This window comes from Pseudopipra pipra, chromosome 17, assembly GCF_036250125.1.
Source record: "Pseudopipra pipra isolate bDixPip1 chromosome 17, bDixPip1.hap1, whole genome shotgun sequence".
In the NCBI taxonomy this organism is placed as follows: Eukaryota; Metazoa; Chordata; class Aves; order Passeriformes; family Pipridae; genus Pseudopipra; species Pseudopipra pipra.
The window spans coordinates 13,911,188-13,920,955 of NC_087565.1; the positions used below are offsets into that span (position 1 = coordinate 13,911,188).

The 9,768-nt window shown below is 49.4% G+C and overlaps 1 protein-coding gene across 1 annotated transcript; it reads left to right on the forward strand.

The window, feature by feature from the left end:
* The first annotated feature begins 993 nt into the window (after nt 1-993).
* DYNLRB1 (dynein light chain roadblock-type 1) lies at nt 994-6,703 on the forward strand. Its single transcript, XM_064674298.1, has 4 exons — nt 994-1,090; nt 3,596-3,671; nt 5,020-5,187; nt 6,200-6,703. The coding sequence occupies exons 1-4, from the start codon at nt 1,088-1,090 to the stop codon at nt 6,241-6,243; spliced, it is 291 nt and encodes a 96-aa protein (XP_064530368.1). The 5' UTR covers nt 994-1,087; the 3' UTR covers nt 6,244-6,703.
* Nucleotides 6,704-9,768: the final 3,065 nt, after the last annotated feature.

Below are 9,768 nucleotides of genomic sequence, written 5' to 3' on the forward strand. Positions count from 1 at the left end.
GTTTTGGTAGTGGCAGCAAATCCCAAGGATGACTTTCTGTGCCAGGTAAATACAACAGCTATTGCCTTTTTCTGCAGCAGGGATGTTGGAGTTGCTTCCTCCAGGCCTTGGATGGGAACCACTTAACAGCATCCTATAGTAAGTTGTGGAAACTGGATGATCATCAGGGTCCCCTTCCAACCCACACCATTCTGGGATTCTCTGATAAGGGAGATGGGGAGTTCCCCCCCCTTCCCTGGCTGCATCCCCTCAGCTGCTGCCAGAGCCCCCTGGGACAGGGGCAAGGTGGGGAAGGCCAGTCCAAGGCATGGTACACCCCAAATCTCTGGGATCTGCACCCCAAACCCCTGGGATGTCCCTGCCACAGCCCTGGGGATGTGTGTCCTGAGGGTAACCGCACCTCCTGCCCCTGCCAGGGAGAAGGGATGAGTGCTCTGCTCCCCTGGGGAAGGGTCGGGGATGGGCCACAGTCTCGTGGCAAAACAAAATAACGCCCTGAAGAACTGCATCCCACGTAACCCCAGCTGTGCTCTGCTTGAAGGGAGACGTAGAATGGTTTGGGTTGGAAGGGACCTTAAACAACATCTCATTCCACCCCCTGCCATGGGCAGGGACACCTTCCACTAGCCCAGGTTGCTCCAAGCCCCGTCCAACCTGGCCTTGGACACTTCCAGGGATGGGGCAGCCACAGCTTCTCTGGGCAACGTGTGCCAGGGCCTCCCCACCCTCCCAGGGAAGGATTTCTTCCTAACATCTGATTTAACCCTACTCTCTGTCAGTAAAGCTATTCTGCCTTGTCCTGTCACTCCGGGCTCTTCTAAACAGTCTCTCCCCATCTTCGTTCCCTTCACGTACTGGAAGGCTGGAGGTTATTTGCGGGATCAAGGAGCCGCTGAGCCGCCGGGAGCGGCAGCCCCGGGGGATTTGGGTGTATTTGCGGACGTTTGTGGTGTTTTGGGGGGGATTTGGGTGTGTTTGTGGTGTTTTGGGGGATGTCGGAGGATGTTTCCCCGGCGCGGTCCCGCCCCGCGCTCGAAGCGCTTCCGGGGCAGCGGCGGGGCCGAGACGGGGCGGCGGCGGCTCGACAATGGTGGGTGAGGCCGGGCCGGGGCCGTGCGGGGCCCCAGAGCCGCCCTCGGGGGTCCCTGAGCACCCTCGGGGCTCCCGCGGCCGGCGCGGGGCGGGCGGTGCCGGTGCCCCCTCGGCACGGGCGGGTCCGGGCACGGGCGGGAGCTCTGAGGGGGCTCTGAGGGGGCTCCGAGCCCCCGGCCCGGCGCGGGGCCGCGTTTTTGCGGGGGATGCCCCAGCCCGGGGTCTGTCCCGTCCCGGGAGCTCGGGGGGGCCCTCGCCCTCCCTGTCCCCGAGTCACTGCGGGAAAGGCGGATCCTTCCCCCGAGCCTGGGGCTGGTCCCGGTGTGGGCAGGCGGGGGGACCCCACAGCAGATCCTGCGGCTGCCGGGGCACAGCCTTAAGGCTGGGAGCAGGCAGGAAAAAGGGACTGTTTGGGGCTGTTTAATGTTCCGTGAGGCCCGGGATGTATTGTGATTTTATTGGAGTATTCCAAGAAACTCGGGATGAATTGATTCTATTGTGATTGTGTTGGAATTTTCTGTGAAACCCAGGATATATTCCTTCTACTGTGATTGCGTCGGAGCTTTCTTCCTGCCCCAGGTGTGTTGTTGTTCAGGGCATATTCATGAAATTCGGGGATCAAAATACGTGTCAAGAATTTGTAAAGGAATAAGTGGTGACCTGGGCTGTAGGTAGAGAATTGAAGTTATCTGAGGAGATGTGTTTTTTAGGCGAACCCAGGAGTTCAGGCTTTCCAGATGAGAACAGGAAGATAAAGGCTGCTGTTTGGACGTGTAGCAAAGGGTATTTGACGGCAAATTGGCGATAGGAGAGTGTTTATCCTCCTTTTCCAGAGTGCACCTCTCCTTCCCTATGTCTCTTGTAGTTATCCAGCACTTTGTTAAGATAGTTTTTATTTGTTTGACAAGTTAAATATATAATTTTTTTCCTCAGTAATAATTTTGCTGCTCTGGTGAGCTATACTGGCTGGTGAAGGTGTTGGACAAGCCCCAGGGTGGGAATAGGAGAAGCAGGATCTTCCCAGGTCAGCAGCAGTGAACTGTAAGCCCATCCCTCACCTGGGAGTTAGATCAGCTCTTGGTGGTAGAGGAAATTAAAAGCTGGTATCCTTCTGTATGGCTGCTGCTTTGCATCCAAATGTTTTTAAAAGGTCCTGTGAAGGAAAGTATTTAATGAATCAGGACTTAAATACTGATAGTAAGAAGTCAAGAGATTACTTCTTAATTTCTTAAGAGATTTGCCATCATATTTCTGTCAGCATTTGTGCACCCCATAACTTGTTCTTCATTTCACTCCCTTTGCCTTCCATTTGAAAATAATCCAGCATTCAGAAATTATCAAGAGTTTTGTTGAAAAGACTGAATCTTTCTGTGCTGTGTCAGACAGAAAAACCTCTGCTCCACAAAGACCAGCCCGGGGGGTCCCACCCCTGATCAGGCACAGGTCGTGTTCCCAACAGCCTCCCGAGGAAAGTGGGTTAACAGTGCTGGGGCTGAGCTCGTGTGGTGTTGTGAGGACAAGGGCTCTTCCCAGGGAACAGGGCTTGGAGAACATGGCTGGGCTTGTTTGCTGAGGGAGGAAGTGCAGAGGGTTGTTCCCAGTGCCCAGGGAACGCAGCCTTGGCCAAATGCCCCGCGTAGGTCTCACCTGTCCTGCTTCAGGGGATTCCTGTCTCCCTTCCTTGACCATTTCTGTGGGACTCTGCCTTGCAGGATCTGAAAGATGCTGCCTGTCTCTTGGAATATTGGAATAAAAAATGCCCTGTATTTCCCCAGCTGTGGTGCTGAGGGTTTCCCACCCTGTCACAGAACCCAGAGTTACATTTTGATCTGTGTATTGTAGCAGTGGAAGTTGTGCAGAAGGTACTGAAACCTCCTCTGACTTTGATGGTCTTTACAGAGAAGGCAAAGGGACTATAAGGGCCTGTTGCCTTGGCCTTGTTTGCATTTTCCCTTTTTTAAGCTGTAGTTTTTTATTGGTAGTGTTATAATCTTGCAGCCATCCCAGCATGACTCAGAATTATAAGCAAATAATGTTTATTAATTGCTTTCCCCTCACTTCTCTTATGAGTAATTACTCTTAACAGTCATTTAATAAAAGGGAAGGTGATCTTGCACCCAGAAATGTGTCTTTTTCCTACTTTTTTCATAAATTCCATATCTATTTTCAAACATTACTTTTGTCTCACACCCAAATTGTAGTGGTCTGACTGCAACTTCCAGCTGCAAGAATTCACTGGGAGGGTTGGGGAGGAGGAGGGAGGGAAAGATGAGAGGGGAGTTCCACGTTTCCACAAGGTGATAATCACAAATGAGCGATGAGCAAAGACAGACGGAAAACAACAGCAAAGGTCCTGCAGAAAAGATGGTACCAAAGCACAGCCACTTTGCTGTACTGTGTGTGTTTGAATCACCCCTGTGCAGCTTTGCTTTCAGACAGAGCCCTGGTGGGAGGCAAACAGCAGCTGTAACCCCCTGTTGACCTGTGCTTTCTCTGTTTGCAGGCTGAGGTGGAGGAAACACTGAAGCGAATCCAGAGCCAAAAGGGAGTGCAGGGAATCATCGTGGTTAATTCAGAAGGTGCTGTGTCAGCCTCGCTTCTCTGAGCTGTGACTTATTCTAACCCTGTGCTTGGGGGGCTGCTCACTGTGCCACTTCGCTTAGAGTCTGGCTTTAGCAGGGGTTTCTCTGGAAACAGAGCAGAGAGACTACAAGGGAAAACTGAGTTCCCATTTCTGCAAGCTCACTCTGTTATTTTAGGAAATAAATTAAGATAATTTACAAAAGTTTTGAAATACTTGAGTTATGCCAGTGTTTGAGACTGTGTCTATCAAAACCTCTGTCAGTAGCACTGAGGCTCTCATGACATGTGGAGTCTTGCTGCTGTGCATGTCCAGAGTGCTGCTGGCCTGGCAGACTCAAGTTCCTCAGCGCTGTTTGGTGCTCATGGCCTTGCAGGACTCATCAGGAAATTGTCTCTTTTTGGAGTCATTGAAGGGTCCAACAGAGCAGCTGCTTCGGAGCACTCTGAATACACTGTGAGCAGCCCTTAGAATTGTATGATTCTCAATTAAAATGGAATATGTCCTAGAAATGATCCTTAGAAAAGATGACAGTGGCTGTATATGAGTATACTGAGGATCAGATCACTGGGTACCTGTAGCTTGTGTTCCTGCTCGCTGCTTTTCCTTGGTGGTGAGTAATGGGCTGTGCTCTCCAGGCTGAAGCTGCAGCTCTTGGAACCTGCAGCAGTGGTTCTGCCCTGCCAGGATTTAGCTGCTGCATTGTTCTGACACCTGAGCTGGGTTTGACTGGCTCTTTGTGGGAAAACACAGCTAATGGGTGGCTGAAGTGTAGGGGAGAGAAGACTCTGGCCAAGCAGTGTGTCTGCCCTCCTGGCTGGTGACCACTGAGGCAGGGACCTCACAGGACTGCATCACCTGCTGTGGCTGAACGGTGGAGCCTCAGCCTTGGAGCTGTGGGCTGCAGCAGCTGATGTCCTGTATAATCCCAGGCCCAGCGTGGCCTACGTGAGTCTCATTTAACTGTGGTGGTCTGGAGCCTTTCTGAAAGAAAAAGGTGTCCCCAGGCAGGAGAACCAAACTGAAACATTGGTATTTCCTCTCTCCTCTGCAGGTGTTTATTCTTGTTGTTATTTATTTCTAACTCATAAATAAATAAATGGAAATGCAAAGGTAGAGCACTGATGCTACTGCAGGTAAACAGTTCTCACCTACACTCGTGGTCCCAGATCTCAGGTTTTCCACATCTCATTGCTGTTCACGTTCTCCTTTTGCCTTTCAAAAGAACACTCCTGACCCCCGGTGCACAGCAGCATCTCCTGAGGTGGAACAGCCACCCCGCTGGACCTGGTGGTGCCCGAGGTTGTGGAGTGTTGTCCCTGAGCCCTGCTGTGCCTTTCCTGCAGGTATTCCTATCAAAAGCACCATGGACAACTCCACAACCATCCAGTACGCCGGGCTCATGCACAGCTTCATCATGAAGGCGCGGAGCACCGTGCGGGACATCGACCCCCAGAACGACCTCACCTTCCTGCGCATCCGCTCCAAGAAAAACGAAATCATGGTTGCTCCAGGTAAAGGGGAGCGGGAATCAGGGCACCCAGCAGGATTGTTTTCTCACTGCCAGCCTGGGAGAAGCGTTCTGCCTGCTGCTGTGCTCAATCCCTTCTTGCCAGGGAGCTGTTCTGCTCTCTGCAGAGTCAAAAGCTTTTGTCACGGACCAAAGTTGGCTTTGTTGTGTTTGAGTGTGGGAAATCACTTCCCTCATTTCTCATTGATCAAAGGAGAAGGCATGAAACAGTGCTTGAGAGCACGTTGCAGCCTCTCATGCTTTGTGTTTTTCAGTATAAAACCCCAGGATTTGGAAAGGAATATGTTTTGAGGGCAGTTTCCATTCAGAACTGTGGACTGAGTGAGAAAACAAAACAGTCCTGATTTTCCAGTTCTGAGGAAAGTATTAGAGCTACATTGTAGCTGTAATGATGAGTCCTGGAATACAGCAACAGCAGCCTGCTTTTCAGGAAACATTCTCAGTATTCCATCAAATTCAGCGAGTGCAGTTCCCTGATGTGGCAGGAATTCAGCTTCTCCCTGTGTACTCCATGTGGATGGTCCTGATGGAGAGGCCAAGGAGGGGATGGCAGTTGCCTCGGGCACAGGTCAGGGCACATCTTAATGCAGGCTCTGGTTTATGCTGGGGCAGCCTCTGATTTCCACAGGAAGGATGGAAAGATTGCTCCAGGAAAAACAGGACTGCAGCCCACAGTAAGGAGGGAAACCACTGCCTTGCACTGCTGGCTTTGATTCCATCATTGCATGTGCCAGTCCCTGTTGTTTCCTGGCACAAACAGGATTAACTTCAGCTGCCTTGGGAACATGAAGTTTCTAAAACTGAGACTTTTTATCATAAAACCCATAAAATAAGTGATCTGACACACAGAGCCCGTTTTGCTTGTTGAGAATCAATATCAAGGCTCTGGAGTTCCCACAGTGTATAAGGGAGATGTGAAAAATGTTGGAATTTACTGTTTCTGTGAACAAATATCAGCAATGAAAGAATAATTTTCTTTTTTTTTTTCTCTCCAGATAAAGACTATTTCCTGATTGTCATCCAGAATCCAACTGAATGATTGCACTGACTTGGTCTGGTTTTTTTCCACTTTGCCCAACTGTTTTTTTTTAATTTAATGGTGAAGAATAGAGCATTAGTGTTAACTGTGCTGTGCCACTCCAGTAAGGTTTGGAAAAACAAAAGCAGGTGGTTTGCTGTCCACAAACAGCAAAAATGGCACTTTTTTTTTGTATCACAAGTTATTTCGAGGGAGAGCTGGTGAGTTAGAATTGGGCAGTAAAAAATGCAACAGATTCTTTTAATAGCTAAAAAGATAATATAATAAAATTCTAATAATAACCTAAAAAAGGCTATTCTTTGTATGCCTCCATGCCTCTGTCACCACTGAGCTCTGCTTTGACACTACTAGTTTTGAGTGGCTGTAAATATGACTCTGCCTGTCCTCTAGTTCTGTCTTACTCTGTTGGTTTTACTTCCAAAAGGTCTGACCATATCATATTAAAATATGTCACCAGTGACTGGTTTTGTCTTATGTGTTTTTCTTCTGGAGATTTTAAGTATTCTGGTGATTGACTGACTTTTTATTCAAAAAGTAGAACCTTCCTAGGACTGTTTTTACCTGTCTGTTGCTTTCTCTGAACAAGGATTTGCTCTAAGGGCACTCACAATTGCCTCATGTTGGAGCATTTTCCCACCTCTTTCTTTCAGTTCCAGACAGAATTTTCATGGCCAGGTAAGGCCATCGAGGCTGCCCCTGGAGCTCCCAGACTGCCACTTCAGTAGCCAGTTTGACCCGGTATCTTCCTTTAGTATTTTTTGTTTGATGGCCATTAAGGACAAAAAAAAGTCATGTGGTCCCTCTCAAGTTACTAAAGGGGTTGTTTTGATTGAGTTTTTCTTCAAAAAAACCAAAAAAGAAGCAGGGTTGGGGGTGCTGCAGGCAGTGCAGCTTTGGAGAGTTCAGTAAGAATGTTGGTGTTGACTTGGGCACCTGTGGCTTTCAGAGCTCAGTGGTGGGTGTGTGGGCACTCAAACAGCCCAGGGAACCTCCATGTTCAGCTTTTCTTCTGTGCATTTTAACACCTGGACATTAATTTACAGACTGCCTCTGTCTTTTAGGTGGTGTTCACGACCCTGAAGGCCAGAAATGCTTTTTGAGATTTGTAGTCAGCCCTGCAGCATCTGGGTCAGGGTGATTTACAGCATTTGAGGTGTCTCAGCTGCCATCATGACTCAGTGTTGGCTGCTCCTGTTCTTGAACTGTTTCTCCCACCTCCTTGGGTCTGGTTTAAGCCATTCCACCAAAGCAGGGAATAGGGTCTGGAATCCTGTTTGGCCTTTGGAGCAGCTCCTGGTACACAGCAGGTTGTACAGTGCCTGTGATCTGCAACAGTTGAATGCTGTCTCCCAAGAAATGACCTCCAGCAAGCTGAATTCTGGATAATAACAGAGTAGTGAGGCAAGGCAGGAGAAAAATGTGACTTTAGTGATCTCTCTCTGTTATTGTTCATAGTCCAGAGAAATGTTTCCTTGGAGGTGGTGACCTGCTTATGGATTTTGGCTTTCTCAAGTAGGTGGTGGTGTTACTCCCCTGAACAGTGAACCATCTGTAGTGCCCTGCATTCTTTTGGACACTTCCTTAAGGATAACTGTCCTGCCAGTGCCTTTGTGTCATAGGAGCTTGGGAGAGAGAGTGTTGAGGTGGGTTTTGTTTAAAACAAGCTGTAACAAATAACCTATTGCAAAACAAAGATCACGGCCTTTTTCTGGGTTGAAATCATAAACTTGCAGTGAAATGACTCAGCCCCTGCTGTGTGCTGCTTGGTTTGGGTTGTTGGGGTTTTTTTCCCAAGGGCTGACGTGAAATATACTCAGGAATTTGAATAAAAGGGTCTTAAGAAGCTGGGTTTGGAATCTGAAGGAGCTTGTCAAATCTATCGGGGCAGGGCCTTGCTAGTGCCACCTTTACACTTTGCATCCAAATTAATTCTGATTTATTTCTAAAAAAGGAGAAGGGGTGGAGGAAGCTGAAGAACGACAACTATTTAGTTACTTGCTATGGAGAAAAAGTGTCTTGGATCAGGAGCATCAGAGGGTCACAGAGCTCTGACCTGCAGCAATTTTCCTGTATGTAAGTTCAGGGGAGGATTTCACTTTCTTTGAGTTACCTTAAATAGGGCCAAAACAGAGATGGATGGAGTTGAGCTTCTTGTCCTGTGCTTGCTGAGTCTGGGCCTGGTCATTGTTATGGTAAAACCATTGTCAAATTGAGGAAGAGTAGAAAAACAAGCATGATGGTTCCAGTCCTTTTTCCTGGGCAGAAAGCACATGGATCACAGGATGGCCTGAATAGCCTGTGCCCCTGTGCCTGGGAGCTGCTCTGTGGAGGGGCTGGGGACTGACCTGGTTTGCTCTCTTGGAGAGAGGCAGAGGAAGCATCTGCTGCTGGGATGTGGTAAACAAACCCTGAGACATTACCAAGGTAGTGAAAGGGAGTTTGGGGAGTGGCTCTGGGCCATGAACAGCAGCCCTTGAGGCCCAAGGACGTGCTCTCCTGTGCTGACCCTGCTCTGAGAGAAGGCTCTGGCAGAGGAATGGAGGTGACCCTGCAAAAGCTTGGCTTGTAGACACTCATCTTCTGAGGAGCTTGTGTTGGCTCCAGTGCCCTCCCAAGCAACTCTTCATCTGCCCAAGGTGGCTGATGACAGTGCTCCTCCTCACTCAGGAGCTGTGGCTGCCCCATCCCTGGAAGTGTCCAAGGCCAGGTTGGATGGGGCTTGGAGCAACCTGGGCTGGTGGAAGGTGTCCCTGCCCACGGCAGGGGGTGCAGTGAGATGAGCTTTAAGGTCCCTCCCAACCCAAACGATTCTATGGTTTATGTTTGATCTCAACACTTACATGTAACTACATCTCTGGGGCATGAAGGCAGAGCCCCTCTCACTGCTGGGTTGTGCTCGTGTGGGCAGAGCTGCAGCAGCTCCTGTCAGCCTGAGAAGCTGTCAGCAGGAGAAGCCTTGTCAGCAGGAGAAGCAGAGGCAGCTGGGGCTGTGCAGGGGCCAGAGCTCAGGCACTGCCCTGCCAGCACAGCCTGAGCATCAACACAATTCTGCTGAAGAAAACACACTACCAGCATCACAGGATTTCTCCAGGGACATTTCCCTCGCTGGTGTGGCTCCACAAGCACCCAGGAGTGCTCCTGGTCAGCACAGGTTACCCTGTTGGAATGCTGGCAGGTGGGAAGCTCCTTGCTGGTTCCAGGTTGTGTCAAGACAGCTCACTGGTGCCTTTACCTTTGAGTGCTCCAGGGGGGTTGGGATCTGAAATGCACCTCCTTAAGTGAGGAGTTTTGCCAATGGCATCAGTAAGACCAGGCAGGAGAGGCACTAATGTGTGCAGAGTTGATCAGGAAGCTGAGGGCTGAAGGGTGTATAAATCACGTTGTGCTGTATTAGAAGTAAAACTTCCTTGATCAATGTCCCATTTCTGTAAGTACCTTAACATGCTAAGAAGCTCCAGAGCTTCAATGAAATGGGGTCTTTTCTCCTTCTCCAAGTGTATGAATAATCTTCTGTGGAATTATGGC